We start from the raw sequence: 15264 nt of genomic DNA, 5'->3' as shown, positions 1-15264 counted from the left end.
AAGCTTATGCTCCCAATACTTCGGTTAGTCTTAAAGGTGCCACAGGAAACTCTATGTAGGTTACCCAAGAGAAGGATAATTCACTGTTAGCCACCTGGGTGTGTAACATGACTTGGGGAATTCTGTGTTGACTCTTAACCCTGGAAAACCCGGACTCCAAGGATCCATTTAAAAAACCCCAGAGTCCACAGATGTTCATTAAAACCAGCTGCTTTTAACATCTGTAATGTTTTAATGCCACTGTACACAAAGACCACCTGCGTGATCTTTAGCTGTATGACGTTTTCTTAGGGCTGCCTTCATATGGACCCTGCTGAGAGGCTCACATGTGAACAGTTACTGCAACATCCATACTTTGACAGCATGAGAGAAGCAGGAGATTTGGGAAGGGAGCATGAAAAAGCCACTCGGAAACCAACCCGGACCACTCGAAAGCACATGCCAGGGGTAAGACTTACTTCAGAGCGTTCAATGTCCCATTGCCTCGGGTAGGAGCTTGGTTCCCTTTTGTAGCTTCCAGCAGGTGGAGTTAGCGTTCTGACACCTGCAGTTTTCGGGGAGATGAGGATCCCCAGATCAGACCAGCAGTGGGCTGCAGAAACGGGGGGCTCTGACTTGTAACTCAAGAAGACAATTAACTGAGCTAACAAGCCAGCCCAGTGCAATCTGAACTTTAGGCCAAATCTTCATTGAGACAGTGAGACTGAACAGGAGACAAATGTAATTCGCCAAAGCCAGTTAGAAATGAAGATGCCTAACAGAACGCTGCCATGATCGTTATTAGATTCAGACTAGCTCATGCTCTCTTGCGTCTGTAGGCTACGCTCTTTGCACAACCCAGGGGCTCCTTGCATTCCTCCCCCATAAGCTCCCTGTGTGCCACCCTCCCACCCCCCTCTATTTCAGGGACTCCCTGAAAATATTCCCGCCCCTGGAACAGAGGCTCTGTGCCCTCCCTACCATCATACTCATTTCTTTTCTTTCTGCCTGGGAGATAAGTCATTCATGGTGTCAGCATTTTAAACTGTACCGGGAGCACGGGCAGAGCTGAGATGGGGATGGGGGTAATGCTGGTAGGTGTATAGACAATCAGCTGACTTGTCGCTCTATAGACAATTGCAGAGAGGATTGAAACTGCTGTCTCTACTAACCAGGTCCCGGGGCTCTGTGTCTGCCCCCCACCCTTCCCTTTCCTCCTTCCAGTTTCTGATTTTTACCAAAATCACTAGTGTTCTGCCCCTCGGTGCCTAGACCATTTGCTGACATTTTGGAATTCGTCTGACGTGTCATTCAAAAGGTCTTGCAATACATACATACAAAGAGAGAAATGCCGTCAAGCCAAGGGTCGGGATCTTTGCTTCGCTTGGCCAATAAAACTGCGCCCCCTGAATAAGCTCTGACGTACCAAATGCAGCCGCCTCTCTGCTTGGCAACACAGGTTGCCATGAACACATCACCCAGGAGTTCTGGTCTCTACGCTGGCTTCCTGTTGAAACACTGTCCAGCCCAAAGTCTCTAAAACTGATGCTCTCAGTGCTCCAAGGGATTTGCACTAGCCATCTGTGAGTTCATCTTTCCTTCTGACCTTCCACAACAGCTGCATTCCACTGGAACACTGAAACAGCCACACTGGGTCACACCAATGGTCCATCTAACCCAGTATTGTGTCTTCCGACAGTGGCCAAATAAACTTCCTTATTTACTTTCTCCACACTAGTCATGATTTTATAGAGCTCTATCATATCCCCCCCCTTAGTCGTCTCTTTTCCAAGCTGAAAAGTCCCAGTCTTTTGAATCTCTCCTCCTAAGGAAGCTGTTCCATACCTTTAAACATTTTTGTTGCCCTTCTCTATAACTCTGCCATTCATACTGTATCTTTTTTGAGATGGGGAGACCAGATCTGCATGCAATATTCAAGGTGTGGATGTACCGTGGATTTATACGATGGCATTAAGATATTTTCTGTTTTGTTACCTATTCCTTTCCTAATGGTTCCTAACATTCTGTTCGCTTTTTTGACTGCACATTGAGCAGATGTTTTCACGATTCACAATGACTCCAAGATCTTTTTCTTGAGTGGTAACGGCTAACTTAGATCCCATCATTTTGTATGTATAGTTGGGATTATGTTTTCCAATGTGCATTACTTTGCATTTATCAACAATTTGTTGCCCAGTCACCCAGTTTGGTGAGATCCCTTTGTAACTCTTCAGTTTTCTTTGCACTTAACTACCTTGAGTAATTTTGTATCGTCTGGAAATTTTTCTTCCTCATTGTTTACCCCTTTTTCCAGATCATTTGTGAATATGTTGAACAGCACTGGGCCCAGTACACATCCCTGGGGGACACCACTATTTACCTCTCCCTTCTGAAAACTGACCATTTATTCCTACTCTTTATTTCCTGTCTTTTAACCAGTTACTGATCCATGAGAGGACCTTCCCTCTTATCCCATGACTTGCTTACTTTGCTTAAGTCTAGAGCAGGGGTAGGCAACCTATGGCACGCGTGCCAAAGGCGGCATGCAAGCTGATTTTCAGTGGCACTCACACTGCCCGGGTCCTGGCCACCGGTCCAGGGGGCTCTGCATTTTAATTTAATTTTAAATAGGGTGACCAGACAGCAATTGTGAAAAATCAGGAGAGGGGGTGGGGGGTAATAGGAGCCTATATAAGAAAAAGACCCCAAAATCGGGACTGTCCCTATAAAATCGGGACATCTGGTCACCCTAATTTTAAATGAAGCTTCTTAAACATTTTAAAAACCTTATTTACTTTACATACAATAGTTTAGTTATATATTATAGACTTATAGAAAGAGACCTTCTAAAAATGTTAAAATGTATTACTGGCACACGAAGCCTTAAATAAGAGTGAATAAACGAAGACTCGGCACATCACTTCTGAAAGGTTGCTGACCCCTGGTCTAGAGCATTTGGTGAGGGACCTTCTTAAAGTCCACGTACACTATATCCACTGGATCACCCTTGTCAACAAGTTTGTTGACCCCCATCAAAGAATTCTAATAGATTGGTGAGGCATGATTTCCCTTTACAAAAGCCGTGTTGACTCTTTCCCCCAACAAATCATGTTCATCTCTGTGTCTGATTGTTCTGTTTTTTACTATAGTTTCAACCAATTTGTCTGTTACTGAAGTCAGGCTTACTGGCCTGTAACTGACAGGATCACCTCTGGAGCATTTTTTAAAAAATTGGTGTCATATTAGCTATCCTCCAGTCCTCTGGTACAGAATCTGGTTTAAGTGATAGGTTACATACCACATTTAGTAGTTCTTCAGTTTCATATCTGAGTTCCTTCAGAACTCTTGGGTGAATACCATCTAGTCCTGGTGACTTATTATTAGGGTTGTTGATTAATCGCAGTTAACTGATACGATTCACTCAAAAAAATTGTGATTAAAACAATGAATCACGAGTCATCGCCGTTTCAATCGCACTGTTAAACAATAGAATACCAACAATTGAAATTTATTAACTATTTTAGCTGTTTTTCTACACTTTCATATATATTGTATTCTGTGTTGTAATTGAAATCAAAGTGTACATTGTTTTTTTATTACAAATATTTGCACTGTAAAAATGACAAACAAAAGAAATATTATTTTTCAATTCACCTCATACAAGTACTGTAGAGCAATCTCTTTGTTGTGAAAGTGCAACTTACAAATGTAGATTTATTTATTTTTGTTATATATCTGCACTCAAAAAAAAACCAATGTAAAACTTCAGAGCCTACAAGTCCACTCTTGTTCAGACCAATTGCTTAGACAAACAAGTTTGTTTACATTTACGGGAGATAATGCTGCCCTCTTCTTATTCACAATGTCACCAGAAAGTGAGAACAGGTATTTGCATGGCACTTTTGTAGCCAACATTGCAAGGTATTTATGTGCCAGATATGCTAAACATTGTATGCCCCTTCATGCTTTGGCCACCATTCCAGAGGACATGCTTCCATGCTGATGATGCTTGTTTAAAAAAATAATGTGTTAATTAAATTTGTGACTGAACTCCTTGGGGGAAAATAGTATGTCTCCTGCTCTGTTTTAACCACATTCTGCCACATATTTCATGTTATAGTAGTCTCTGATGATGACCCAGCACATGTTGTTCATTTTAAGACCACTTTCACTGCAGATTTGACAAAACGCAAAGAAGGTACCAACGTGAGATTTCTAAAGATAGCTACAGCACTCGACCCAAGGTTTAAGAATCTGAAGTGCCTTCCAAAATCTGAGAGGGACGAGGTGTGGAGCATGCTTTCTGAAGTCTTAAAAGAGCAACACTCCAATGCGGAAACTACAGAACCCGAACCACCAAAAAAGAAAATCAACCTTTTGCTGGTGGCATCTGAGTCAGATAATGAAAATGAACATGCGTCGGTCCGCACTGCTCGGATTGTCATCAGCATGGACGCATGTCCCCTAGAATGGTGGTTGTAGCATGAAGGAACATATGAATCTTTAGCACATCTGGCAGGAAAATATCTTGCGACACCAGCTACAACAGTGCCATCAGAACACCTGTTCTCACTTTCTGGTGACATTGTATATAAGAAGAGGGCAGCATTATCTCCTGCAAATGTAAAAAAACGTGATTGTCTGAGCGATTGGCTGAACAAGAAGTAGGACTGAGTGGACTTGAAGGCTCTAAAATTTTACATTGTTTTATTTTTGAATGCAGTTTTTTTGTACATAATTCTACATTTGTAAGTTCAACTTTCATGATAGAGATTGCACTACAATACTTGTATTAGGTGAATTGAAACATACTATTCCTTTTGTTTTTTTTACAGTGCAAATACAGTACTTGTAATCAAAAATAAAGTGAGCACTGTACACTTTGTATTCTGTGTTGTAATTGAAATCAATATATTTGAAAATGTAGAAAACATCCAAAAATATTTACATAAATGGTATTCTATTGTTTAACAGTGCGATTAATCATGATTCATTTTTTTAATAACTTGACAGCCCTATTTATTACTGTTTAATGTATCAGTTTGTTCCAAAACCTCTTCTACTGACATTTCAATCTGGGACAGTTCCTCAGATTTGTCACCTAAAAAATGGCTCAGATGTGGGAATTTCCCTCACATCTGCTGAAGTTAAGACTGATGGAAACAATTCATGCATCAAATCAACTCCTCTGCCCTTTGCCATGTGACTGACTGATGATAACACTAGTCTTTTACATGCCTGTCAGCTCTGCTCGGTGTCCCCTTCCGGTTCCCTGCTTTTGACCCTTTGACCCTCGCACCCGTCCTTGTTTTTTCTGTTGCCACCCGTAATTATTTGAGTCCCGGGCTCAGTGGATCCTCCCCTTAGGCTGGGGGAGGGCCCTTTTGCCATGGGTGGGCTTGCACCCACCCATCTCCCCAGAACCCAATATGAAAATAAATTATTTGCCCAAGAAAAATGGTTTGAGTAAAATTTGGAAGAGCTGTTCTAAGGCAAGTTGTATGATCACATGAACAAATGCATATCTGCTCTGGGTCTCTAAGTGTGCAAAGTACATAACTGTTTTATGTAGTGCAAATATTTTCAACTGGCTTACAGTATCGTTTAGGAAATGAAATGCATAAAATTACTGCAAATTCCTATGAAAGTATAAACTGTGATTTCTGCTTTAGTTACAGTACCTGCCTCAGTTAACCAGCAGTAACATTTTACCAGCTTTGGATAACAAGAAGTACTATGGCAACACAAGAAAATTAAACTACCATTTCCCCAACATCTAACAAGATGGCAAGTCACTACTAAGAGAGAGCTAGTTATTGTTCCAAGTGCAAGCCTTCAACAACTTCTAAAAGGAACACTTAAGGTGAAGAACTAAATTAATGTAAATAGACACATAAGTGATCTCTGAAGTTAGTTTGTGGTGGGTCACCAATGGAAGGAAACCTCTGCATAGAGAGCTCAGAGCTGCATGCTAATCAGTATTCTATGTATAAAGGAGAACACAAGTGTTTTGTTTTTGTTTGTTTTTGTTTAGTGATTATATTGTGGTTCAGCGTTACCAAGACCCACTGCTTACAGCATGGGACTTTAATAAACCACATTGAGTGCCTGTATTCAAGACTTGGCAGTTAAGTCACAAGCATGCCAAATAAGTTTGTTTTAGAAAGTCCCATTGTGTCAAAGCATTAAAAATAATGAAAAAATATACTAGATATTACACAGCACTAGATAGTTGAAACACTTATGCATACGCATAATTTTATTCCCATGAGCAGGCCCAACAGTAGGACTTCCTATGTGAGGAAAGTTACTTGTGTGAGTTTGTAAGAATGGGGCTGGGGACTGTTCAGCTAATTGCAGCATTCACTCAATTGGCTGAACATGGTAAAATATATTTGTAATGTGCAAATACGGTGTTAGGAACATTAGAAAAGCCTACAGTAAACGTAATGGAATGCCCAATAGACTACAGCATTGTCAGTGATGGTGGGGACAATAAAATAGATACATACTCTTTTTAGTAAAACCTTGCTGTTGCTTTAGAACAGGGATCTCAAACTCAAATCACCACGAGGACCACATGAGGACTAGCATGTTGGCCCGAGGGCCACATCATTGACACACACACCCGCACTGCCCCTGGCCCTGCCCCCACTCCACCCCTTCCATGAGGCCCTGCCCCATCTCTTCTCACTCCTTCCCCGCCCCTATTCCAACCCGTTCTCCAAATCCCCGCCCCTTTTCCACCTCCTCCCCTGAGCGCACGGCTCCCCGCTCCTCCCCCTTCCCTCCTGGAAAGCGCTAAGCGCCACCAAACAGCTGTTTGGCGGCAGGAAGTGCCTAGAGGTAGGCAGAGGAGTGGGGACGCAGTGCGCTGGGAGGGATGGGGGGCGGCGGGGGAGGGGAGCTTGGCGGCCACAGGAAATAACTTGGGGGGGGCACGGGGAGCTTGGCGGGCCGCAGCAAATAACTCTGCAGGCCGCGTGTTTGAGACTCCTGCTTTAGAATATGTTTTTAGGTTTCCCCTGCCTTTCTCTTTCTGGCATTACCAAGAGCTTTCACTTGTTATTTGGTCAGTACCAGAACCCGGTCACCTGTGGGTTATACTAGAAAGGAATGGGCTGGAAGGCCTCCTAAATATCTGTACTAGGATAAATCTCATTTCTTTGTGTAATCTCAGGATGTAAGACTTGATTGGTTTTGAATAAAATTAATGTAGCTCACCTTTCTATTTGTGTGTCAATGTTTGATTATGGTGTATGTCATTAATAGCGGTAGTACAACCTCAGAAATATTTAACAGCTGTTTGAAGTCCAGAGAAAGTATTATTCTTTTGAATACTATCGGAGGTATAATGCAGTTCAAAAACTTGACGTTGTTTTAGTGGGGCAGTTGGCCAAACACATAGTCTTGTGAGGACAGATTAACGTATTTGTTTTATATTGTAATGTTCATATAAGTGGACTAATACATTTTTATATCATTTAATTTCAAGCATTGTCCCTTATGTATTTGCTTGGTTATGTCCTTTTTGAGGGGAAAAAAAATAAATTTCCGTGTTTTTATGTAGGAATAAGTCATCCAGCCTTGCATTTTTGTGATGGAACAGAGCAATTATGCTGTACAGTTAAGTAGCATGTAGGCTGAGTGTCACATCATGGACCTGATCTTGTGAGCTGTGGATTGTACTGGAGTTCCATATTCCAAGCATGACCACCGTCTAAACAGTAGGAATATAGGTATTGCCACAGGATCAGCCCTGAGGTCCATCTAGTCCAGAATCTTGTGTCAGATGCTTCAGAGGAAGATGTGAGATAATCTGCCCCCCACCGCATCCTGCTCTCTAATAGTCCGAGATTGGCCTAAGCCCAATAGTACAATTCTGCCTGTTTGTGGTATCTGAATCCCAAGGGAACTCACAGAGCCTGATTCTGCTCTCATTTGTACTGATGAAGTATGAGTAATTCTATGAAAGTCAATAGTGACATCTGTGTATGTAAGATCAGAAACTAGGTCCACTGCTGAAACCAACTAGATGATGCTAGATGGGTCCTAAGGCTCCCTCACCAGCGCTCTTGTAAGTAGGTGGAATTGCTGGTACACTTCACCTCACAGTAGATTACTGAGACACTTCCACTTGTGTCTTCTTGTAAGTGTTTTAGGCTGTTGCTTTCCATAACACAGTCTCTCTAATTTCCCCTAATCACTAGACATCACTTAATTAAACCCCAAGGCCAGTTCCAGTAGAAAAGCCCACTCACTGGTACGGAAAAAGCTAAGAGACTAAAACTATCTCCTGCCAGCGGTGAATTCTACGAGAGCAGCAGCTGTAGGGGGATACGTGATAGCCTGTTTAAAAAAATTACATTGATTATATATTTTCCTCAAAGCTTCCCCTTCCCACTTAGCGCTCCTTTGTGGCCATATTTCTTCCCAAAGAGCCTTCTCGTTGAGTAGCAGAGTTCACTAATAATTCCAGCACTGGGTGTCTCTATTATTATTTATGCAGAGTATCACCATACCACTAATTTAACCATTCATTCCTTTATTAAATCCAAAGGCCAAATGGTATTTATACAATTGCTCTAAACATGCCTATAGCCTAAATCGTAAGCAATTTACTATATCCAGACAGTAACACAATACTTATCATTTGATGATACTTACAAATGGGCTAAACCTCATCTTGGTCAGCTCCAGCGTGGTCAGCCAATGAACCATGGCCAAGTACTGCCTTTAGCTAAAAACCAATTTGAGACCATTCATCCTTAATTCCAGCCTTAACACAGATCAGACTGTATTTCTCCCCAAGGCCTTTCCTCCCTCTCTCTGCCCCTCCTCCTTGCTGACCAACAGTATTTCTTTTGCATCTGGGTTCACACAGGCCCTAATTTTTGAGATGACACTGATATGTGGGGTAGGAAGGCATATGCTGGCTCACTTTAAGACCGATTCTCTGTCTTATTTAAAACCATCCCCAGTCATCCCTGTTGGTCAGAGGCCTTTTTAGAAATCTTTCCTTATGTTTTAGTTATTCTTTGAACCAGACATCCTCCATACTTCATTCCTTCTAGCCTTATAATTCATTATTTCCAAGGCCTTCCTTCGACTTACTAGTCAGGGCTGTTCTTTAAGCTAACTTTAATTCTTTCATTTCATATTTATCCTACAATAAATACCAGCTCAGCTTTACTGTCCCCAAATTGCTGAGCATATACCCTCCAAGATACAGGTCAGTGAGTCTTTCAGAATGGACAGGTTGTTCAATGGGACAAATAAGGGATGTTCTCCATTCTGCTCTGCATTACCTCTGAGGGAGAAACGATTTAAAGGAGAGAGAAAGAGCAACAGGTACAATCCATAATAGATTCCCAGAGTGGAAGAGAGAAAAAGAAACATTCAGGGCTGCCATGAAGGAGACTGAATAGAGGTTTTCACTCACCCCTTCTGGGAACTCTCAACACACAACTGTGGAGTTAGCAAGAACCTTGTTTCCTTGTCCTGGCAATTCCCTGCAAGCCCTTCTTTGCCCTATCACAGAAGCCTGGAAGGGGTTCATAAAAGCACTATAACCCTTTTGAAGATAGACCACCTCTCTCAACTTGGCAGAAGTATAAAATATTCGTTACTAATTACGTTATTTCCTTAAGTGCACCCAAACCTGTTCGGGGGTAGGTTAGGGTGACCAGATGTCCCGATTTTATAGGGACAGTCCTGATTTTGAGGTCCCTTATATAGGTTCCTATTACCTCCCACCCCGTCCCGATTTTTCACACTTGCTCTCTGGTCACCCTAGGGGTAGGTACAAGGCCTAATTCAGCCCAAAGTAGTTTAAAGCAATAGTCTGTGCAAGGGCATCCACCAGAAAACCTGCTTCTTCACAGGAAAAAAGTGCTTGGCCTACCAGCTGCAGTTCCTTGGAAAAGTTATAGAGCCTGTCTTTGAAAAAACTACCCCTAATTTCTTTCCATTTGGATTTGACTTAAATTGGTTTTCAAGAGTGTTTACTAAAACTTCATCATACACATTTGGTAACATTCCCAAACAGACCGTGCATTTAGACAGCTCTCATTTAGGCAGCAGGTGAAACTTGACAAATATTCAGTACAGCTGTATCCTGTCTAGTTCTTCAGCCATACTCAATCTCTTTTCCATACTCATCTGGAAGACAGAGGCACATTTAAAAACAGCCATTGTAATTGTATACATGGGTGCAAGGAAGAGTATTTGGTTTTTACTTATTTCCCCTGCTAGTAGACAGAATTCTTTATCTTCTTACAACCACTCCAAAACATACAAGTGTTTACAGAATTGCATTCCCTATAGTTAAGTGAAGCACAAATTAAGTTCAACGACATTTCACTGAGATTGATTTTTTTTTTTAAATACCTTCAAAGCCATGGATGAGAGATCTTCTTCCATGAGGAAATATAAGTAGTGACAACTGTATAACCCATATAGTTTAAGGATAATGAATATTATGAAATAAGACCTCAGAATTACGTAAAGATGCCTTTATTCTAAATCTAATTCCAGCTCCAGTGATGGCATTGATTTCTTAAGGATTTGAATAGTAGTTTCTTTCTCACTTATCCCAGGAAGGTCACTCAGAAATAAATATTCAAGGTTCCTATAAATATATAAAAAGTCAGTCAGTGGCTACTTTACAAGACAGTGTGATTAATTTCAAAAGCACAGATACTTTCACCCTTAAATTAATTATACATATGAAGAGACTCTGGGGGCTGTAGGTGTTTCAAAGAATTTTTAATAGGGAGCCAATATTTTCACAATTGGTTGCCTAAAGTTTTCAGATCTTGGTAGTTTCAAGCTTCCATTGATTCATTTCTTAAAGTGTGCAAGGTGCTTTGCTGACAAAACTGAAGACAAACTCCCTGCCCCACATACCATCCTGCTCTTTTTACATTACTTTTTATTACCATCAGAAGTCCTCCTAGTAACTTACTAAGGCCGTGAAAGCCAAACTGGTGCCTCTTCACCATTAGCAAGGAGTTTGTCAATGTTTATACTCCTGTATAATAATCAGAGTATAGTGCTGCTTGAAGTGCTCTGTTGAATAGGGACTTCACTGCCTCCCATGCAGGGATTAAAAAACAAACAAGGCCTCAATCCCAAAGACCTTAGAGCTACCTCAGACACAGCTAAAGCAAAGTGGTTGAAGTAAACGAAGATAATTGGAGGTGCCGTGAATTGTAAATGCCAGGGTTGATTTTGTTTGGTTTTGTTTTACCTTGAGGAGAAAGGGATGGGGTGCGCACTGGCAGAAAGCAAGGTGAAAGTGGGTTGTTTGTTCCTAAACAAGACTCCCAGGTATGTCTACACTGCAATAAAAGACCCATGGCTGGCCCAGGTCAGCTGACTCAGGCTCACTGAGCTCCGGCTATAGGGCTATAGAATTATAGTGTAGACATTGGCGCCGGAGCCCTGGCTTTGGGACCCTCCCCACTCACAGGGTCTCGCAGTCCGAGCTACAGCCCAAGCATCTACGCTGCAATTGTGCAGTGTAGCACAGACATATCCTAACATAATAGTCCAAAGGTGGCAGGTAAATATACTAATCCACTGCACTTGCAGAGACAATGCCTCAGCACGGGGACTGCATGATCTGCTGTAATCTGTTGAGCAACCAACATTTCTGAATCTCACCTACAAATGGGGACATGAAAAAAGGTTAACTACGAGGACATGATTTAGCTGTGGATTCACATACTCTTAGGCTTCCTACTTTCAGCACTATAGCCTATAGTTAGTTCTACTTACTGAATTGTTAGGTTAATGGGTTTGTTCGATTTTTGTGTGTTAATTCAGACTGCTAAAACTGATTTCTCAGAACAGCCCACCCGGTTTTGCTTTCATTGTACATCAAAGACTATTGAAATCTAATGTAAACAAACAAAAAAATGAATTTCAGTGATCCAATACTATTCTAAACATACAAATATGGCAAGAGCTAGAAAAGTCATGTTCTACAAGACATTCCCTCAATGGCTCACGTTAGTTTGTGGAGTGCTACGATGCCTTTATCTGTGACATTCCCACAGGAAATTATCATCAGTCGCAGGAGACTTTTCTGTAAACTCTCAGTCTCACTGATCCTCTGCAGACATTCATCCTGGATATAAATACAGTTGCTCAACTTAATTTCCTCAACGTGTTTGAGACCATCTGGAAAAGAGAAAAATCATAATACAAGGAGCAAACTGTATGAGATGCCGCCAACAGGTTTGCAGTTCTTATTCTCATGCTTCCATAAACCGGTGGCAACAGATGCCTGCATATGGAAGAGCCATAATGCATCATGAATTATTGTACCGTACTCTGCAGCAATCCCATTGTTGGCTTCACAATCATAAAAGCATGACTAAGGTTCTAAGGGCTTTTTATACGGAAGTAGGCAAATGCCAGAAAATCAGCATGCCCAGCATGACCGATAAGTGCTGAACTAACAATACAATTATGCAAGAAATTTACGATGATTTGCAAAGAAAAAAAAGAGTGTGTGTCCCATTTTTGTTCTTTGTTGTGTAAAAGACGACTGAAAGGCAACAGCTTTTTAAAAATTCTGTTTCTTTTAAATTAGAAATTCAGATCTTGCTTATCTGGCTTTTCCTGGAAACGACTACGGCTTCACAAATACCAAAAATTGACACATGATTTAGAGCAAGTCTTTTTTATTCAGAACATTTAAAACCCTGGTTTGCATTAATGCATATTGAACTATGAACTTATTTAACTAATAAATCTTTGTTCCAATTGTTTAATGCTCTTCCCTCTTCAAGTAGTGGCTGACAAAGTTCCCAATCCATCTGTATCCTAAAAAGAGACCTCCAGCAAAAACAGAGGTACAAATCTGATATTTCTCAGTTAAAACACAAACATTTTTCTTTTAAAAATCAAGCCTTCTCTATGAGTCACAAAGAAACAAAAAAAGACACAACTGCTCAGTCTTTGATGCAAATGGATGAATTTTAAGGACAATATATAATTTGTAAAGCTGTGTCTTAGTTACCCAAATAATCAAATCCTCGGTACATGATGCAGGACTCTGTGGCATCGATTGCTTGTATCTTGTATTTTCCCAGAGGCCCGGTTGGGAGACCATTGTAGTCATGCTGCCATTTATCATAGCCTTGGAAACGAACCAGTGCCCCACACCGCAGAAGCCATTCCGAAGCGGCTCTATCAGGGCCAACAGCCTGTATACGTTCATAGTCTACCCTGTCAACATAGAACAAACATTTAGATCTCCCTATACCAACATACAGCTTTATCACATTTGCAGCCCTGTTACTGCACAATAAATATTTTGAAATGTCTGATGAAAGGAAAGGAGAAAGATAGGATCGAGTCCCAGGGCAGTGCTTTGCACCAACTTATTAAGTCTGCACTATTTAAAACAAAAATCTGGTAACGTGTTAATTTATATTTTAAATTAAAATTAAATGTTGGTAATGTAATGAAGAAAGATATTGCTAGCTGATTTGTCACTTGTATTTCTCTCTAATCCTCTCCTTCTGTCTGTGCTCAGCATTCTACCTCTGCCAACCCCATGCACTCATTAAGCTCACGTTGCCCTACCTTATTAATTCAAAACTACTTGGTAGGCATGAAAATGCTACACAAGTATTGGAAAAACATGAAACAGACAGAGACATCTGTATGCAGGAGATATCCAGCATCTGCCCAGGATGAGGCTTTACAACAGTATTTGGGATTTTGCCTCCTGAGTCAGTTTTGATTCCATCATAGATGGCTACATACATGCCATTCCTGACATCTCTTTTGTCAAGGTTTAATAGTACTACAAAGGGACACACCCCAGGAATTAGTTAAAATCCTGGGATCTATTCTATGAGGATGCTTCTTAAGACTTGGTGGAGAAGACTGAATGCAGACTATGAATGTCTGACATTTGTTATTGGTAGAGAAATAATTAAATTTTAACTTTTTTAAAAACAGAAAAACCTGTTAGTGCAACTAAATTACATTAGGAAGGATAATTCTTTAGAGCGCCTTCTGAATACATAAAGGAAATTTAGAATGCTAGAGCCAGAATTTAAATGCTAATGGAATCAAGGCCAAAGGAAGATGGGGATTTAGGAAGCTAAAATTTAAATTCTAACTCGTCTCAACCAAGGTAAATAAAATTACCCCACAGCATACTGATTAAAGCACACACTTTCCTTTGTAAATCAGTGAGTTTATTACTGGAACATGTAAGAAACAACCACTGTCTGACAACAGAATACTGTTTGAAAAGAAAAAAACATTTTTAATACAAAAAGCTCTCTCCTGTTCTTCTCTGACTTGTAACTGGCTACTGTTGCTTATGCATTAACTGAATAACCACGCTACATAGTGATGTGCATCAGAGCTTTTAACTAGCATATGAACTATTACAAACATCTGTTTTCCTTACTTGTTAAAAACTGCATTCAGCCATCCCCAGAAGTGCCTGCGTGCACCTGGGGTTGATAGTTTCTTTAAGCTGAGCACTGGTTGTATGAAATTTCCCAACAGCATCATAGAACTGAAAGAGAGGTTTACTGAAATGTCAGTTTGGTGCCTCTGTCCTCTTGCCACTAGTCACGTACAAAGAAAACATATATTACAGGTATTTTGTTTTGTTTAAATAACACTATGTCACTTAATTGGGATATTTTTAGGATATTTTTAACTTTTTAGCGATTACAGATAGGAATGTATGTCATCAGAAGCATCCCATTGACTGGCAGCCTGAAAAATGCTGAAGTGTTAAGAAAAATGCCATAGTTAAATCCGCAACTTGGAATCAAAGATAAGTTTTGTTTTCAAATTTTAAACAGATGGCATCAGCACTCAAATGTAAATAGGTTTCAGAGTAGCAGCCATGTTAGTCTGTATCCGCAAAAAAAACAGGAGTACTTGTGGCACCTTAGAGACTAACAAATTTATTAGAGCATAAGCTTTCGTGGACTACAGCCCACTTCTTCGGATGCATATGGGCTGTAGTCCACGAAAGCTTATGCTCTAATAAATTTGTTAGTCTCTAAGGTGCCACAAGTACTCCTGTTTTTTTTGCGGATACAGACTAACATGGCTGCTACTCTGAAACCTATTTACATTTGAGTGCTGATGCCATCTGTTTAAAATTTGAAAACAAAACTTATCTTTGATTCCAAGTTGCGGATTTAACTATGGCATTTTTCTTAACACTTCAGCATTTTTCAGGCTGCCAGTCAATGGGATGCTTCTGATGACATACATTCCTATCTGTAATCGCTA

At 40.6% G+C, this 15264-nt stretch overlaps 2 protein-coding genes across 2 annotated transcripts in view; one reads left to right on the top strand and one right to left on the bottom strand.

The window, feature by feature from the left end:
• The window catches only part of CDKL1 (cyclin dependent kinase like 1), a 35307-nt gene extending 28704 nt beyond the window's left edge, over positions 1-6603 (top strand). The window contains exons 8-9 of the mRNA XM_034769801.1: positions 292-447; positions 5652-6603. Of these exons, the coding sequence (XP_034625692.1) occupies positions 292-447; positions 5652-5759 (264 nt within the window). The 3' untranslated portion in view covers positions 5760-6603. The remainder of the gene's footprint in view (positions 1-291; positions 448-5651) is intronic.
• Positions 6604-9966: 3363 nt separating this feature from the next.
• On the bottom strand, positions 9967-14842 carry DMAC2L (distal membrane arm assembly complex 2 like). The gene is made up of 4 exons (XM_034769323.1): positions 14420-14842; positions 13010-13218; positions 11994-12165; positions 9967-10609 (listed from the first exon to the last, which is right to left on the bottom strand). The coding sequence occupies exons 1-4, from the start codon at positions 14524-14526 to the stop codon at positions 10495-10497; spliced, it is 603 nt and encodes a 200-aa protein (XP_034625214.1). The 5' UTR covers positions 14527-14842; the 3' UTR covers positions 9967-10494.
• Positions 14843-15264: the final 422 nt, after the last annotated feature.

The sequence above is a fragment of the Trachemys scripta genome, chromosome 4 (assembly GCF_013100865.1).
Source record: "Trachemys scripta elegans isolate TJP31775 chromosome 4, CAS_Tse_1.0, whole genome shotgun sequence".
Lineage (NCBI taxonomy): Eukaryota > Metazoa > Chordata > Testudines > Emydidae > Trachemys > Trachemys scripta.
Note: the sequence above shows the minus strand (reverse complement) of the source record. Positions and strands in the feature narration are given on the sequence as shown.

What these genes read in the sequence shown, in the direction of transcription:
- DMAC2L (XM_034769323.1), bottom strand. Translation starts at nt 14,526, where the DNA reads ATGATGCTGTTGGGAAATTTCATACAACCAGTGCTCAGCTTAAAGAAA. An exon ending in CCGAGGATTTGATTATTTGG is followed by an intron (nt 12,166 to 13,009) that starts GTAACTAAGACA and finishes TCTCTTTTCCAG; the next exon opens with ATGGTCTCAAACACGTTGAG. An exon ending in GTAGCACTCCACAAACTAAC is followed by an intron (nt 10,610 to 11,993) that starts GTGAGCCATTGA and finishes ATATATTTATAG; the next exon opens with GAACCTTGAATATTTATTTC.